Genomic DNA, 18480 nt, shown 5'->3' with positions numbered 1-18480 from the left:
AGTTTCTCATTTGTGCTGCAGTTTTCCACAATGAAACAAGTGCAGAGTTGTTTCAGGTCTAACTCATCAGTGAATTGTGACTGTGAAACAGCTAACTTCATTTTGATTCATGTTGGTATCATCATGTTGATTAGGATTAATTGTTGTGAGGTCCTTTCTTCAGTGAAATAGGTCACTTATTTAATTCAGTGTAGTTTTTAATGTGCACATTATACGACAGCGTAAAACCAGATCATAAAAATGAAACAGATGACGTGAAGCAGCCACAGGAAAAAACATATTAAACTAAACATGATTTGTCAAAATACAAAGGAATGGCACAAAATGAAAAGAAGATTTCACAGTAATCAGTGATGAAAGAAAAGATCTGTGCAGCAGAAACTTGAGTGAATACTGGCTGCGTCTCATTATGTAAAAAGAAAGGTGACGATGCTCAGCCTATCTGGTTTTATGAGAATTATAATTAAAGAAGTTTCTTAAAAGGTGATGTGAGAGAAAGTGACTAAAATCTACACATACATTCAGATTTTCACTTGTTGAATTATCCTCATCAACTGTTTGATAGCGTTAGCATAATGCTTCTTTCTGGCTCTTCTACCAAAAGCAACAAAATTTAGTTTGAAATAATCCAACCTCAACATCCTGATCCCATTTATATATTATTATAACTGATCATAAGTTTATAGCAGAATGCAAAAAAGATGAATGAGCATGAAGAGATAACTACGTTGTGTCTGATCGATGAATCCCAGATGTAGTTTGTTGCTTTTGGTGGACTGCTTTTCTGCCTCCTGGTCTGGTCTGTCTCTTTTTCTGTCATCTGCATCTTTCCTCCTCAGGTCCTCAGACCTCCTCCACCTGGCACATTCTCCTTTCCATAAATAATCCCTCCCATCATAAACGACATGTAGTTTGAGCACCTGTGTCCAAGCTGTCTGTTTAAACGGTGTTTTAACTAACTTTTTTTTTGTTCTCTCACACTTACTCCTCAGAAGAGGCAGAAAAGGATCGCCGTGGAAACGTGAGTAAAATCATTTCACTGAAAAGCCCTTTTTACCGCTTCTCATCTGGCTTATCACCTCCTGCGTTACCATGGGTACCAGTAGTTTAGTTTAACTTAAAATGTTTAAAAATAAATAGATAAATCAGAATGAAAGAAAAACTAATTAAAAAAATTCTGCAGGTAAGATTTAAAAGTGTGAGTTTCTCACACAGGAACATGAACCTCTGCATTAACGCTTTCTGTAGCAGTGTTCACATCCTGTTTAGTCTGAATTTAGTTTTCATGTCTCACTTTCCAATAAAGTTGGTTTGTAAGTAAAATGTCATCATCATTTCATCAGGTTTTATTTGTTTAGTGCAGCTTTGGCTCAGACTGTGTCAGGGCTCGACTGCGTATCACAGGACACACGGAGCTGTTGATGTAGCATGCCAGATGAGGATGCTGTAGACGACGGCCGAGACTGCTTTCGTTTTTCATTTGAGCTCATCTCTCTCTCTCTCTGTCTTCTCTCTCCTTAGTAGGAGTCCTTTGGCTAGCATTGGAGTAGTGCTGTTGTGGTAGACCAACTATTTCTGTCTCCTCCCTTCCCTTCTTCTTCTCCTGTGGTGGATGTGTGTGCACATTGGTGTTGATTTGTGTTGGTGTGCGTGTGCGTGTGTGTGTGTGTGTGTGTGTGTTGGGGGCCATATCAATCTGTCACTGGCTTCACGGTTGGGTGAGATTGTGTGTGTGGGTGTGTGTGTGTGTGTGTGTGTGACTGGCTCATGGGTGGGTGCATGATTATTCGTGTGACGTGTGTGTTTTTGTGCATGTTGATATGTATGTGTGTGTGTGTGGGTGGGTTTGTGTGTATGTTCGTGTGTGTTGGGGTCTATCAGGTGTCAGTGCCGGTGTTGCCCCAGGCCAGGCGGGGTGACCGCTGGTCTTGGGACCCGGATGAGGAGCGAAAGCGTCAGGAAAGGTGGCAGCAAGAGCAGGAGCGCATGCTGCAGGTACACAGTTTACCTCACAGGGTAAAGAGCATGACGCATGAGTCTGCAAGGTTAGCGGTTCAATTCCCTACGGAGCTCAGTGGGTAGAGCAAGGCACCTGCACTGTGAGGGTTCGTCACAGAACTGACTTTTAGCTAAAAACATCTATTGCATTTTAGCAACTGAGGATAAAAACTCGTCCTAGAGAAAGGAGTGATTGGTCGAGGTAAACCTCTCCATCACCTCCATCTTAAATGAACACACTAGCTAATTATGAGGCCTCACACACTTTTTACAGTGTTGTCTGTGTATTATTCACACACATAGCTGAAGTTTACCCGTCATCACGCGCAGCTTTATCAGCCTATTTCCACCTTAAATTTAAGTATAACGTAATGATTTGCTCTTTAGCGCCCAGCAGCTACACCCTCCATTAGGCTTGTTTGAGTTTTTACTTCAATTCAATTCAATGCCTTTATTGTCACTGCACAGTGTACAACGAGATTAAGTGTCTCCAGTGGGACATACAGTAAACATAACTACAGTCAAGTAGACACATTACAGTCTGTATGAATAAATATGAAGCAGACAAATAGTATAAAAACCAAAGTACTTATTATAAGCAGTTTGTAAAAAGTGTGTAAAACTCAACGGCTTTGACACTTGAAAACGACTGATGTGCCTTTGTTAAAGATAAAGATCTTTTCAAAGTGTTGCTGATCATTTAGCTTAAATAATACACTGGGAAATACATAGTAGAACATATGCTTTGTGATCTAGACTATAATTAAAACTCCAGTCTCTTAATTGGCCTGAAGTTTACACTGCATCTCAGTGGATATGTCGCTGACTCAGACCACGGTATTGAATTTATGACTCTAGATTGAAGTAATTTGCATGTTGTATCCGCGGCAGACAGGGATCACTGATGACTGGTTAACAAAACTACACACGAGTCGATGAATAATCCGAGCATCACAGTATAAAACCAGTAAATTCTGATTGGCTGATTTGCAGTGAAAAAAAATATCTGGGATAACATTCCTTGAAAAGTCGATGTGGTTTTTAAACTTCGAGGACATAAGAAGTATCACAGCGTTTCAGTGGCTATAACCTTGTTTACACCTGGTATTAAAATGTGATCTGTATCCAGATAATAAACAATCAATGATCTAATCTGGGCTTCGCGTTTACACCTAGAGCGGAACCTGCACTTGAGTAATTTGAGGTGTTGTCGGTCAGATTTTAAACTTGTATTGACCTGCGTTTTTTCCTTATCCAGATGAAGTGTGCGGATACGGATCGATTTTTAATACCAGGTGTAAACGGGGGGTTGTGTATCTCAGCCCTAACCAGGTCTAACTGGATGTCAACATATAGCCACTGAAAGATAAAAACATTATATTCAACCTAAGTGTCTTCAAGCCTTTCAACTTTTCAAACAAATTCAGCCCAGGTGTTTACATGTCTTCTAAACTGTAATTCACCAAAGCCATAAACTGGGATGCTTCACTGGTGACCAAACCCCCGACAGTGAATTCAAACCATGCAACAGCACAGTCATCTTCTGTGTGACTTGCTCAGCTTACAGTCAGAAGGATTAACACACATTTCATTGCTACTTGCAAAGCTTGCCTCCATATTTGTTTTATATTGAGCATACCACCCCCCCCCCCCCTCCTGAAGCCACATCCCGACTACTGCTGTGCGCACTTTGACCACTAGAGGGCGACTTTGTGTAGAGGAAGAGCCTCTAGTTTGGTTTTTATCCCCCCGTCTCCATCTCATGCACATACACAGACAAGGACTTTGTCCAAGGTTGCTGCTGTTGCTGCTGCCCAAATCACCCTCTCTCTCCTCAGCCAATAAGAGGTGCATCTCAAGTCCCACATATCTCTCTCTCTCTAAACATTTTTGATGGATTCATTCGTATCCATGGTGAACTGTACTCAACCTACAGTATCATCTTGATAAATACATCTGGAGATCAACAGTGATGAGAACAGATTTCTCTCCTTCTGCGGTCGTTGCAGGACTGTTTTGAGATGAGATGCGCCGAAATGGATGAATGTCTGGTGCATCGATGTGCTTGTTCCCTCCCCGGTTGACTCTGTGTTTGTCCGTGTGCTTCGACCTCAGTCTGTCATCTGTCTTGCCTAAGTTGCTTTCACTTTAAATCTTTTATCTTTAATTTGGCTTTCTTTTTTTTCTGGGGGGGGGGTTCCCACACAACAACTCTAAAAAGGCTTTAAAAAACTATTTTATGGGGTTTGTGCGGCGTATATCAAGTTACAACATAAAAGTAATTTAAATTTTTAGGGCCAACTTTTAAAATGAAAAATTGTGTAGGAACCCTTTGCTCAACAGGCTCTGCATGCTCTGCTTTTGCCTTTGTCTGCTCTGCCTGCATCTGGTCTCTTCTGTTTGCTTTTTTATCCCTAACAAGCAAATCAGATCTGAGCAAGTGTTTAGCCATAACAGAGGAAAAGCAAATTACCCGTCATTTATTGGCTCCAATTCAAGGCTCATATTCAGATAACACACTGAGAACACCCCTGATATATCACCAGTTACTGCAGCAGGACCCCCGGGTCTCAGTCCCCTCTCGGGTTAAATTAAAGCAGGAATCACCAGCAGAGAATTTTATTTACCGACTGATTCAGAAAAAGACCGAAGCCACTCAAAGAACCTTTCTGCTGCCAGATATATCTGCGCATCGTCTCTGTTTTTCCTGCCAAAACATCCACCCGCAGACAGTTCGGTCTTCCTCCGCGTTGAGGCTCTGTGCTGTATGTCATGTGTCTGTTGCCATGGTAACAGGAGAAGTACCGGCGCGAGCAGGAGAAGCTGAAGGAGGAGTGGGAGAAAGCGCAGAGGGAGGTGGCCGAGGAGGAGAGGAAGTACCATGAGGAGGTGTGTGTGTGTGTGTGTTGTTTATGAAAAATCATTTTAGACATGTTAAATGTGCGATATGTGTGGGTTGTGTATTTTTCAATCTGAAAGAAAACCCATGAGAGTGCAGTTGCACGTTGTTGGTAACTCTCCCGACTCCCCCATCACGACAGGAGCGTAAGATACTGGAGGAGACTGTGGCGCCTCTCACTCCCCGCTCCTCAGCCCTGCCCTCCCCCAGCCGAGGGGAGCTGTCCTCCACCGCCGCGCCCCAGGACACCATCGTCCGTTCGCTGGCTGACTGGGAACGTAAACAAGAACTTCTGGAGAGGCAGTCGGTGAGTAACCGATTGATTATGGATAGCTGCTTTGTTAGACGAATGCTCGGTGGCCACGTTTGGCTGTTCGGCTAACTCTTTCCCTGTTTCTGATTGGATGGCGCAGAGGGGGAGCACGGAGAGCGTGGAGGCGAAACGGAGGGAAAATGACAGGACCAGTGACATCAGCACTGCTGACGACAGCATGAAGACAGCAAGAAGGTTGGTGAACGGCGTCTCAACAGTGACTTAGAATGAAATGTTAGAGAATTTTATTGTGTCTTCAACTTTTATCTCAGTTCTGTTTTCAAGTCGGTTTCGCACCGAGGAAAATGGATCTGAATGGGATTGGTTCAATAAAGAAAATATATGTATGTGATGTATATTCTTTTCCTTTCTTTCTTTCTCTTCTTTCTGTGATCCTCAGCTCGTTGAGTCAGAGCAGCAGTCAGACAGGAACACTCACAGCTCACAGTTTGCAGAACGGCCAGAAACTTCCTGCGGTGTCGGCCAAATCCTCAACTCCGGTGAAGAAGCAACAAGATCTCACAGCAGAAAGCAACAAGCCCAGCCGGCCTGCAGGAGACAGGAGGTGTGTGAATGTGTGTGTGTGTGAGAGAGAGACAGAGAGAGAGAGAGAGACCTCCATGAGTCAAAGATTTGGTAGTTTGAAAAAGACGCTCTCTCTTCAAACCAGAGTTCAGTCCTTTTTAAATCTGGCAAAGGCCGTTTATATTGTGTGCATGAAAGTCGTTACCATTTTTGCTGTAAATATTGTTCTGTTTTTGCCATCTTAACATTTGATCCCAGGTGTAAAAGCAGATTTCAGATGGTTAGAATAGCAACAAGTAGAGTTCTGGTTAGTGTGGATCTTCCGGCAGCACCTCCAGTTCACTTGTTTGGCCAGCAGGTGGCATCATGCACCTGTAATACTCCCTCACAGTCCTCCACCATACAGTGCAAAGCTGTATTACTGCATGTCAAGATAAATGTGTTTCAGACATTATCATTACAATCATATTCTGCACACTTTAAAGAATAAAGTGTGGTTGGGTTTTGGCCAAACACCGCTGAGTAGCTTTGGCGGCGGTGGCCCAGGCCTGGATTGGTTCACGTCTGACTCTGGCAACCAATGGTGTCGCTGTATCCGTGAGTCATCATCATGTTGCATGTTGCTGTCCATTTCCAGGAGTGGTCCCATTGATAATAACATGAGCCGCAGCTCATCAAAGCCTCCTGCAGCATGTTCCCCAACTCCAGACACACTGCCTCCAACTCCCAACAGGTACTGCATCACAAACAGCCCACATGGAGGGAGGGAGGGGGAGAGGGGAGGAAAGGGAAGGGGGTCATTTCTGCATTGTCATTTTCTGCTTTGCCGCCTACATTTCTCCATCCATGTCATAACATGCAACCACTGCAACCTGCCTCCAGCCTGCCTGGAGTTTCAGCTCAACAATAAAACCAAGCAGAGGTTTATTTATAGTTTTTAATTCGTTCATTTTACAGGAAGCACATTCATAAACATTGCTGCAAATGCACAAAAATTTTTTCTACAGTTCAAGATCAGATGTCGATAAAAGCATTACATGAAAAAATGGCACACAGCAGAGAGACGTGTAGAACAGTATCAGCGATGGGAACACTGGAGCAGTAAACACGCGATGACGTCAGCTGTGCAGAGAGCGAACACACACTGACCCTGATGAATATTAGTGAACACCAGGAGCCTGATCAATAGAAACACAAACGAAAACAGCAAAGACACAGAGTAACGAGCTGAGCGAGGATGTGGAATATACCCCATATATAAATACACATCACCACACTGGTTTACTATATAATAAAAGTACTTTCTGAAAACTTTCTGCAGCCAGTTGTTACACAATATTTTCCTCTTCTTGTCTTTATTAATTTTCCAGTTTGACATTAACTCTTTGTTGCTTTTCTAATATTCACTGTCGACATGGTTTAACTGGAATAACGGGGGAGAGCGGCACTTTACACGTATCAAAGGTTTTCCATCGCTCTCCCTCCCCTCCCCTGTAGGTCCGTCAGTGGGAAGAAGCTGTGCTCCAGCTGTGGGCAGCCGCTGGGAAAAGGGGCGGCCATGATCATAGAGACCCTCAGCCTCTACTTCCACATCCACTGCTTTAAGGTGGGCGACACAGAAAGGGATGAACGTCCCCAAGTTCTTCCTTTCATCAAAGATTCAGTCGTGTTCTGTGTTTGATTTGATTTAGAAGTTTGAATGCTACGTTCACTAAACACTACAGGACACAGCTGTTTTTAGGGAAAATGACTGAATCTTTTTCTTAAAAGATGAAACTTTTATTTTTAAAGATTAGTTTTTTTTTTAAATAGGAGGGTTTCATGGTATATGTTGACAAAAAACAAGAAGAAAAGATACAGATTAACATCATCTTTATCCTTTTTAATATTCAGCTGTAATAACGACTAATTAATGAGTCATTAATATTAATCTGAATGCCTCCTCTGTTCCTCTCTCTTCAGTGTGGGGTGTGTAAGGGACAGTTAGGCGACACGACCACGGGGACGGACGTCCGAATTAGAAACGGCCTCCTCAACTGCCACCAGTGCTACATCCGCTCCCGCTGTGAGTACCACCCCACCCCACCCCCACCCCCCCATCCTCACCCCTTCATCCTCCTGTGTTTCTCTTGCTTGTCTCTTTATCTGCCATCTCTGTACGAATCTTTCCATCCATCCATCAAACCGATTGAATTCTGAATGTGGTCAAGTTCTGTCAACACGTTCCAAGGAAATCAAAAAAAACAAAAACAAACACAACCACCATAAATAAATCAACAGCCTCCCTGTTACATAACGCTCATAAAGAGAGTTTTATCATTCTCTAACGTTAGCAAAAGGATGAGGCGTTATTGTTCCTTATTGTTCGCTAATGTTAAGCCATATTTCACTTTTAATGAACAACTGCAGTTTTCAATAACGCAGTGAAGACAGTCATCGTGAAGCAGGTAGAAAAACGGACAAAGGTTTGTTTGATTTATTGTTTTCAAAGTAAACGTGACCCTATTTTACGATTAATACATTTAAGGTGTATTTCAAAGGTTTCATCCTTTATTGCAGCCCTGCTGAGAGGCTGATAGGACGAGGGAGATTTTAATATAAAAACTTTTGCCAGAGCAGCTTTAATAAAGACGTGTCAGACACGGTGAGGCGGTGCCGAGTGGAGGGATGGATCAGGCGGAAAGAAAGGCTGGTGATGTTGCAGTTAGCGAGAGGATGACTGTGACTTTCCGTCCCCCTTTCACCTTGACTGCACGAAAGCAAAAGTTCATGCTCATGTGTAAATAACCTCTGAGCAGCTGTTAACATCTGGAGATCAGGAAAACCACCAAATCAAATCAAAAGACTCTGGAGTTTTTATCCACAAATTAAGAGGTTTTCCTTTTTTTCAGACCTTCATGTCCATCACATTAAAATCCCTGAATACAAATGTGATTCTGTAAAAAAAAAAAAATATGGGTTTCCTTGTGTTTCTGTTTTTTCCTTTCAAGCGGCCGGACAGCCCACCACATTGTGACGCTCAACAGAAAAGCACAAGGTTCACGGAAGATACCCCCACCCGCACCCCCCCATCCCCATTTTAACCCGATTATCTGCAAATCGTGTCCTTCACAGCGTGTCGGGATCTCTGCATCCTCTGCAGCTCAATAACCCATGAAGATTCATCATGTCGGGCCGAATGGGGATCTGGGAACAGTCAGACGTTTCAAACAAAAAAAAAAGAAAAAAAAAAAAATATATATATATATATATATATATATATATATATTCTTCGTGTTTATGTCATCTGATACGTGAGTGAAATCTGGATGCGATTGGTCCACGTACCACCACACAGACTCTTGTTTCATCATGCAGCGAGAGAGAGAGAGAGAGAGGGGGAGAGAGACTGTTCCGGGGCGGCGGCCATGTTGAAAAGAAAACACAATAACATTTACAGATGCTTCAAACACAGGCAGGCTGTGTTGACCCCCCCCCCCCCCCCCCCCGCCACTATACTGTCAGAATGAACACACAGAAAGAGAATATGGTGTGAAGTCGGTTCAGATCTAAGTTTCCTAGATGGAAAATATTTACCATTGAGTTCCATATGATGGAAATGCAAATATGTCATATAGTTATTGAATCAATTTTTATCATTTAACAAAAGTTTATTTTCTTAATTTGAGATGAAGCTAGAAAAAAAAAATATGGAAAGATACGCAGTGAGGCAGCTCAGATTGGACGTTTTAATTTCTCTAAACAGGCTGGATCTGAAAAATATTATTAATTTGATTTCCCCTTAATGAAGTACTAGATTAAAACAAAACAATATACAAGCTTCATTTAGAAAAGTGCAGTGAAGGTCACTATAAACCCTCCGTTTAGATCCACAGGCTCAATAAAGAGTAAGTTGCTGTTATTTGACCCTTTCGGCCCAAACAGTGATCTCTCGTGTCTCTCGTTCTGTGCTCAGAATAAAATGATCTTTATAATATAAACACATTATTATGGATGTAGTTCATCGTTAGGGCAATAACACGACTCGTGAGCTGTTGTTGTGCGTCTGGGTCGCAGCAGGTTGTTCCTCAGCGGGTCAGCTTGGAAAGTCAGGACTTTAATGTGCCTTAGGAAAGAAAGGTGATGCAGGAAAGAAAACACCAGCTCTGTGGTGTTTTATTTCTCCTTTTTTGTTTTTTATCATTATTATTTTTGGGGTGGAGGGAGGGATTTGGCCAAATTTGAACTCTTAGAACTGCAGACAGTCGGGCTGCAGCCCTCCCTTACATCACGCTTTACTTCAGTTGATAAGTACAGTTTTATTTTCACATGAACAACAACCTTTGATTTCACATTTCTCCCCTGTGATTCCTCTGTGATTTGCAGTGATAAACCCAGTGCAAAGAAAGGAACACACTTGTTGTCTATCTGGAAGAATACACAGTATAGAGTATATATACACTGCAGGGGGAAACCATTGATTGAACTTTGAATGTTTTACTCTAGAGCGATATAGACTTCTGTATGCTATTAATTGAGGTAATTTTGATAATTGCTCAGTGGTAGGGTTCATTTATAAAATAAAAATGAAAAAAAATAAAATAAAAACATAAAAATCAGCAGTACATGTTACATCTAGTTAAGCAGCAGAGGTAATATGAACACACATACCAGCAGCAGTTGCACCTGTGCAATATTTGGTTGGATGAAAACTAAAGATCTGTGCCGCCAGCTGGACATTTTAAGTCACTTGCTTCTTTTCTTTTTATGATCTTGTATGAGAAGAGCTCGGTTATGTATTGTGGATGTTTTAAAAACAAAAAAAAAACAAAAAAATGCACGTTTAAGCCTAAAACCAAATGATTTGCTGTATGAAAGCAAACTAGCAGCCTCCTCCTCCTCTTCCTCTTCCTCTTCCTCCTCCTGAACTGCGTCCTATAGCCAAGCTTCTCCTCCGGGTTCATCTCTCTGATCTCCAGTATTTTTAAGCTTCTGTTCCGATTGTGTATTTTATTTTTTATCCTCATTTAGTTAATGAATAAATCTCGGCTGAGTCTCTTATAGCGGGATCTTTGAGACGGAGCTCTGTATCCAGACGGTCTTCTTTCACAGGATAGTTGGGGAATGAAAACCTTTACGTCTGTTCTGTATTTATTGTAATATTCACCTGAACACTATCCGAAATATAGATTAATTTGATGTTTAAATGCAATGGCATTTATAGCATACTGTATGTTTATAAATAAAATGTTATAAATTAAAAATCTGCGTCTGTCTTGTAATTTTGCAACAATGCTAAAAAAAAAAAACATGAATTTCCACAAATATTTAAATAAAGCAAAGAAAGGCAGCAAATAAACACTTAAAATATGTAGCTGAACTCTTGCCACCGGCTTCAACACACTGCAGGTGTGTGAACGAGGAAACAGTCAGGTCTTTTTTACAAACCTGTGCTTTGTTTGAAGTTTGTTTCCCCTTCAGCTGCTGCCTGGTTTTCTTCTCTTTAATATAATCCATCAATGACGTTGGAAAATCAATAATACAAAATTAAACAATAAGAAAAGAAATAAACCTGCCACAATGTGTTTCCAATATGACTTAATGTGGCCTATGGACAGACACAACTAACCACTGTATTATTATTGTCACTTATTTATGGCCCATTCTTGGGTAACAGGGTAACTAAAAATAACCAACAAGTCAGAGATTTAGTCCCAACAATAAATTAACTCCTGATTCCAAATTGATCAGTCTGATATCTGTGATCAAGCAACACAATTAATTACTGGATTTCAGACTGGGTCACTAACTGTGACCTCAGAGGAACATCAGTCTCATGAATGTTGATGTGACTGTGACATGTGAGTCTTTTCCTTGAAGTTGATTCTCCAGTGTGTCACAACGTGACGCGGTGCACATTTTCATAACATCTAGTTCAATATTTATATCTAAAAAAAAATGTTATAAATCCATCACTGAGCTTTTAAAATAATTTTTTAAGTTTTAATATGTATGATTACTGCTGTCAAGTTCTGCCGTTTCCTTTCAGCTCAACTTGGTTTCCATTTTTCTCGGTTTTTTAATGTTTTTCTTCTTTCAAATTAAGTGATTTCTCTCGGTGTCAATGAACTTTTTCACACTGTATTTTACTTTAGGAGACTGACACTCACATATGCATGTACTGGAATAATTCGTGCATATAATTTTGTGCATCTAAAGGCAAATATTTCCCCCCTTTTGTTTGTTAAAAATAAATCTTGAAGTCTGGATGAGGCGGCGCGGTGCTGTCCGTGGTGCTGAACCCTCGGCCCTTTTCAAACGACCATGACCGAACAACCTTTGAATTTATGAGCAAGAAAATACAGAAATGGTATAAGGATAGAAAATGCAAACCTGTTTTTATATTATAACCAATAAGCTTGTAGTTTTATCCACAGTTTGTCCAAAGAAAACATGACAAAAACAACTTGGACTATTTTTTTTTTTTTTTTTTTTTTTTTTTTTTTTATCATCAACAACCATTTCAATGGTACACCTGGAAAACTATGTGCACATGTAGAAATATTTCCTTCTTAAATATAAGCATTCATTACCTACATATAAATAACTTTCAGATCCCGGACAAAACATGTTACATAATGCTCACAAAATGGGAGGGAAATCATTGGAAAATCAGACAAAGAGACAACATGCAAATTATATAGAAATAAATACAATGTTTGCATCCATTCCCTTTTTTTACCCAAAATAAATTCTTCCAAGGGAAATTTTTGTAAAACATCAAAAAGACTTGTATGATCGATCTACGAGGGAGTATGGCCTATGGTTCAACTATAGGAGACAATAGTACGTATTAACACTATACAATTTGAGCCACAAAAACACTGCCGTAGAAAGACACACAAAACATACAGATTTCCTGTCAGAGGTGAACATTGCAGTAGTTTGTGCCTTTTTTTTTCTCTCTCGAGGAAATATTTGTGTTTATATCGATAATTTAAAGAAACTAAACTCTCAGCAGCCCTGGAAACGAAACAAACCCGCAGCTGTAAGAGGCTGTTTCCGCACAGCACGTCGTGTCTTTACGGAGAACAGAAAAGCAAAATGGTGTCAGCGTCTTGTTGGATTGTTGTTGTTATTGTTTGTTGTTGTTGTTGTTGTTGTTGTTGTTGTTTTCGAGGGCGTGGGTTTGTGAGAGAGCATCCTCAGTCTGAACGTCTCTCTGACCAAACAAAGCAGCTGTTGAACTCTGACACGTTGCTCGCTGATGGCACGATACGCGTTTTCCAGTGCGCAGACGTCTGTGTTCGCTCTTAAACTTGGCCAAAAAATATTCATCTGAACAAGTCACTTCACCAGTATTCAGTCTTAAACATGTTGAGTTTTTTCTTTTTCTTTTTCTTAAAACACGAAGGACATTTGGATTTGGGATGAGATGCGTAATCTTGCATGTGTGTATCCATGAATAACCTCAACAGATGTTTCATTTTGTTGATATTAGTACAGTAAAATATCTTATTCTGCTTTATTTCAGGATATTTCGTCCTAAATAAGACTGGAAACTTGCGCTTGTAAAAACAAAAATGTTATTATAAGACAATATGACTTGTCAAGGTGGATATTTTTACAGCAAAGGAGTCAACGAGAAACGGCGCAAGGCATAAAAATAAAATAACAGAGTTGTCATCTTCTTTTTAACTGCTTATTATTGTCCGTGAGTCTGTCTTGAGCAATTGCTTTTCAGTCTCCGGGGAGGGAGGAAACTCTTCTCTTTCCCTCTGCTCCGTGTCTCTCCCCCCGCTGCACAGCTTCATTAGAACATGCTGGTCTTTACTAATGTAGCTTTGGCTCCGTTCTGTCTTTGCAAAGACGACAGTACGCTGGCGAACGGCCCGCCCAGTGAGTCCGGGATAGAGGTGATGGTCCCCGGAGCGGTGGCCCAGCCTTGGCTCGGTGCTGTCACCCCCATGCCGGTGGACACGGAGGTCTTCACTTGGTCCACCTGTCCGTTCCCGGTGTTGTTGACCTGGCCTCCGGTGGGGCTCGGTCCGCCGCAGTTTGAGGTGGGCACCGGGTTCGGGCCCGGCCCCCCTGTGCTGTCGGGGTCGGTGGATTTGGTGTCTTTGCTGTCTTCGTCTCTGGAGTCGGACTTCTTTCCGGAACTGGACTTGGCAGCCGCTGCGGCCGCTGCAGCTGCCCGCTCCTGCTTGCGGAACTTGGCACGCCGGTTTTGAAACCACACCTGGGAAACAGAGAGAGGGTTAAACCACTGTGTATGGAATCACCAAAGTGGCTCTTTGGCAGAGTTGATGCCAATTATTGAATCATTTTGCTTATAAATGTGTTTGGTGGTTCGAATATCTGAAAATGTCCCCAAAGAAATGCGCAAACTTTTTATTTTGCGCATTAGTCCTTCACAGTATGAAATGATGCCAGCACGTGGAGGCCAGTAGCTCATCACGTGAAACCAGTAAAGCTTTTATTTCACTAAAATCTGTTAAAAATGAGTGATTGTGTTTAAAGCTTTAAAAAAAAAAAAAAAAGTTTCTTATTTGCATAATAAATCCACCCGTGCGTAATTGTGCGTAATTGTGCGTAACAGGAGCAGGTTGGCGCCTGTTGAGAGAGCCGGTGGCTCCTCGTACCTGCACTCTGGCTTCAGTCAGATCGATTTTGAGTGCTAGCTCCTCTCTGGTGTAGATGTCCGGGTAGTGAGTCTCAGCGAAAACCCGCTCCAGCTCCTTCAGCTGGGCGCTGGTGAACGTGGTCCGGATGCGCCTCTGCTTCCTCTTCTCGTTCAGTCCGCCGTGATCCGTGAAGAGTTTGTAAGGAACTGTAAAAGGAAATGAAATGTCACCGTTAGACCTGCGGTGGTCTTATCAGTGCAGAAACAGGGAGACATAGGAGCGTGTGTAATTGTGATGTTGTCAAATGGAAGTAAATTCAAATTCGATATTTTGTATAAAATCCGGTTAAGGACGAAGGAGCTGAAGCTTTCAATCGCATTATGCCTTTGATTACCTGTGAATTAGTTGTGAATTGATAACGTTGCTGACCTGTGATGTGGTTAATTGTAATGTTAAACTAATTGTTGCTCCTCAGATTGAGGCTCAAGTTTGAAAACTTGTCATAATGTTCCCATCCGCCCCGCTTGTTGCTACTGTAACTCCAATTCGGTGTCAATAATGAGCTTTAGTCTTTGGTTATCTAATTATTTTCGAAGCTTTATGTCTCATCGCAAAGTAAATAAATTATGCCTATCATTTTGGCAGCTTAAGATAATTCTGTTGGCGGTTTTGGGTGTGACTGGGATAGTATAACCCCGTAACCGAATTACCGCTTGCCTGCAATCGCTTCTAACGTGATAAATTCTTTCATTTGTGTAAGCAAATTTCGTTTGGTAAATACTAAACACATTTCCATTTTCAAATGCAATCAAGGCGTCCTATAATACGCCGGGTTGAGGCTCCGGAGCCGCTGCTTACCTGCGGCGTACGGGCTGCTCTGGTGGTCCCGCAGGGTCCCCAGGCTGCAGGACCCCGGCGTGAGGGACGGACAGCCGGAGGTGGCCCCGAAAGTGGTCCTGATGGGATTGTACTGAAACCCACTGGCTTGACTGCACGAACTGAAGTCCGCATAGGCCGATGCCAAGCTCGACGTGTCCATCCCGGCCATACATGACTCGTAGGCAGAGGAATTTAGGTAAGAATACTCCATTTTATACATTTGAGAAAGCTCGGTGGAGATAGAAAGCTGCACTTCCAGGGAAAAATGTCAAACAAAAAACACCCAAAAAATTGGGTTTGAAAGAAAAAAATAATAAAAAACCAAAAATGAGGAGGACGCGCGGTCTGAGATGGGGGGGAAAGATGACTTGTTTGGTTTGAACTGGTTGGAAGGAGGCTGGACGGTGGGTAGATGTTCACTGCTCAGCGCCTGCTCCAAAACTGGCCTCCTTTATAGGAACCTAGCCCTGTTTTATGAAAAGCCCCCTAAGAGCCGCCTAGCCCGAGGTCTCTAGAGCATATAGTCCTCATAATAAACTTGGCTCTTTCCGCTTGGACAATAGCAAAGCGTTTGGTCTTATTGCTAGCGCTTTTTTACATGACAATAACTCATCAGTCTATTGGGCTGGCACTGGGGGCCCGGGCTGTCCAACCTCCCTATCATTGATCCCCTGCATCTCTAATTAGAATTTAATACCACGCCATTACGCACCCCTCCACCGCCGCCGCCGCCTCCCCTCCACCCCTCTACCCATCCACCCCACTCCTCTCCAACCACCATCTTGCCCTTTAATTCAATCACACCACTTGGAAATAATGAAAGTTGGGTGACGATTCTCCCTGATCCAATTTTCTCCAAGCTTTTAAGCCTTTTAAGCGACCGTATACCTTGGGCAGGATTTCACATAGTATTCCCCCTCTGCCTCTTCTTTCTGCCCGTCTGCTCCGACTGTTTTCACTCTGCTTTCCACTCTCCTCTCCTCCACGCACCGAGGCAGCAAAACACCAACATTTTCTATCCAGTGATAACGACCTATTTTGTCTTTTAGATATTTAAAATCCTGTTTTTGCACAAAGAAAATTGTGCAACAAGAGTTACACCACAATCAAGTTGAACTGGTTTACAAAACAAATAAAAAAACACCAAGTGTGACCCGCGTTTTTCTGCCTCCTCTCAGGGAAGACTTGCGAAAACCCCCCGAAACAAACAGACATACACTCAGGTGAATTATTTCTCTTCACTGGATGATTTTTCACCCTTTCCTGTTTTAGAAAAATCAGATTTTAACACTGAATGTGCAGATAAGTTCAGGTGTTCAGGTGTATTTCCCCCAGTGTCTACACACCAACCACATCCAACCAACACCGCGTTTGTTTTGATTTCTTTTTTGTTTTATTCCCCCATAAACTGCACCGGTTATTACTTCTTTGTTTTTAATTAGCAGAGTTTTAAATCAGAATATTATCATTTCTGGTTCATTATGACGAGGCAGCTGAAACTGAAGTGAAATTGTCTCAATGATTTAAAAGCCCGGGACATTCAATCTTGCAATTTACTCACAGTAATAAACACATTTAGCGGCTTCCTTCTGATCATATTAGTTGCCCCCTTTTTTTGCCAAATACACACAACGTTTTCCTAATTCTTCCCCTGCTCTGCTGCAGCATAATCTCTGCTAAACTTCCGGGTGTGTTTTTATGATTCAAATGAGTTTGTAATTGTCTTTATTACTTTCATTATTCCGTTTATTTGGCAAATAACATCTTTCTAATGAAAGTAACGAACTGGCGCGGCAGTCATCGGACCTCTTAGGCTCACAATATTGGCTGAGTGGTTAATTTGGTTTGTGTAATAAGGTGAACCGTTTTGTATGGCGCACACACACTCGGTGCGTTTCTCCTCTTTTTTTTTTTTCATTGGACCGAGTTCAAGTCCTCGTTTGAAGCTGCGGGTTTTCTCTCTCTCTCTCTCTCTCTCTCTCTCTCTCTCTCTATCTTTCTCTCTCTTTCCCAAATTACACGAAACACGAAAAGGCGCAACAGCAACGATGGCGCATCAATTCAGTTTAGTAGATGAGTGTTTGATGTTTGACTTTCTTCACCAGTGATTGATCTGTGTGCTGATGTTCTTCTTCTGAGGCCCTACATCCAAAAATCCCTAGAATATTCTCCTATAATAAAATCCTACAGGGACTGAGAGATGCTCCACACTTGGTTTATATCAGAGTTTTTCTCACGCGTGGCTCTGGTGTCAGTTTGGACACTATTATAAACGTTTGTCTCACAACCTAATACTATTTATTATAGAATTATTATAGATCTTTTGCTTTGACTCAGAGTTATTTGATTTGATTTTGTCTTTCACAGTATTGATCTTATTTTTCATCATAATTAAAAAAATATATATTAAAAAAAATAATTGATATCTTAAAATCGAGACTGAAGGCAGATATTTAAAAACTAATAATATTAATAATAACAGTGATAAACCACGCAGGTCAGTGTGTGAGGTCTACAATTTTGTTTAAAATCTTTTTCTAAGAAAAGGTGATTCTGGCGCAAATGTATTTTAATTTCAGGATAAATTTTCTCCAAACTCAAAAGGCTGCACCTGCTGCTAAAGGCCTATTACAAAAGGAGATTTAAATATTGAATATGGCACCAAACGCTTTTATAAATCAGACATTTTGTCCATAAGGCTTCAGGCCACACGGTGCAGCGCCCGTATAATGTGTTAAAATAGAGAAGACCCGCTCACATTTGCCATCAATTATTTTTCCACACAATTGCTGACGCGCTGCAGTGTGTTTCTCCCCTTTCTTCCGTGTGTACATTGTCTTTTCAACCCGAGTAAAAAAAAGAAAAGTTAATTCTTTCTTGACACAACCCGCGGTCCCTATTATGTAAATGTTTTCTTTTTTTATTTTCCCCTTTTCCACACACGAGCTGGGACCCAAAAGTTGTACCAAATGGTTAATTTGATTATTGAAACCAAAGAGCCAAATGGTTCACCGTCCTCCCTCCACGCGTCTGGCAGCGAGAAAAGAAACCATCTCTGAGAATTAATCTAATAACGCTCAAAGAAACGAGAAGTCTTTTCTGATATTTCGCCGAGGCAAATACAATTATAGCTTTTAGCCATCGGTTTCTTTCACTGCAGCCGCTCTTTATTCTAACGCTCTATAGTCCCTCCACCACAGTCCACCAGCTATTGAAACGCCTCCTCCTTTATAGTTTCAACATCTTTTAATTCTTTCAGC

The 18480-nt window shown here is 41.6% G+C and overlaps 2 protein-coding genes across 14 annotated transcripts in view; one reads left to right on the top strand and one right to left on the bottom strand.

The window, feature by feature from the left end:
- Window positions 1-10978, top strand: part of LOC130173343 (LIM and calponin homology domains-containing protein 1-like) — an 89893-nt gene extending 78915 nt beyond the window's left edge. For 8 of the 13 annotated variants that reach the window (XM_056382525.1, XM_056382521.1, XM_056382523.1 and 5 more), the window contains 10 exons: window positions 993-1021; window positions 1882-1995; window positions 4795-4887; window positions 5040-5204; window positions 5311-5405; window positions 5611-5775; window positions 6373-6468; window positions 7233-7341; window positions 7698-7800; window positions 8726-10978. In XM_056382525.1, coding sequence (XP_056238500.1) covers window positions 993-1021; window positions 1882-1995; window positions 4795-4887; window positions 5040-5204; window positions 5311-5405; window positions 5611-5775; window positions 6373-6468; window positions 7233-7341; window positions 7698-7800; window positions 8726-8751 — 995 coding nt within the window. In that variant the 3' untranslated portion in view covers window positions 8752-10978. The remainder of the gene's footprint in view (window positions 1-992; window positions 1022-1881; window positions 1996-4794; window positions 4888-5039; window positions 5205-5310; window positions 5406-5610; window positions 5776-6372; window positions 6469-7232; window positions 7342-7697; window positions 7801-8725) is intronic. The other 5 variants (XM_056382528.1, XM_056382530.1, XM_056382524.1 and 2 more) reach the window with 4 other exon arrangements.
- phox2bb (paired like homeobox 2Bb) lies at window positions 10523-17090 on the bottom strand. Its single transcript, XM_056382536.1, has 3 exons — window positions 15200-17090; window positions 14360-14547; window positions 10523-13956 (listed from the first exon to the last, which is right to left on the bottom strand). Exons 1-3 carry the CDS (start codon window positions 15438-15440, stop codon window positions 13528-13530), a joined length of 858 nt encoding a protein of 285 aa, XP_056238511.1. The 5' UTR covers window positions 15441-17090; the 3' UTR covers window positions 10523-13527.
- Window positions 17091-18480: the final 1390 nt, after the last annotated feature.

The sequence above is a fragment of the Seriola aureovittata genome, chromosome 8 (genome assembly GCF_021018895.1).
Source record: "Seriola aureovittata isolate HTS-2021-v1 ecotype China chromosome 8, ASM2101889v1, whole genome shotgun sequence".
NCBI lineage: Eukaryota > Metazoa > Chordata > Actinopteri > Carangiformes > Carangidae > Seriola > Seriola aureovittata.
This window is presented reverse-complemented; position numbering and strand designations above follow the sequence as displayed.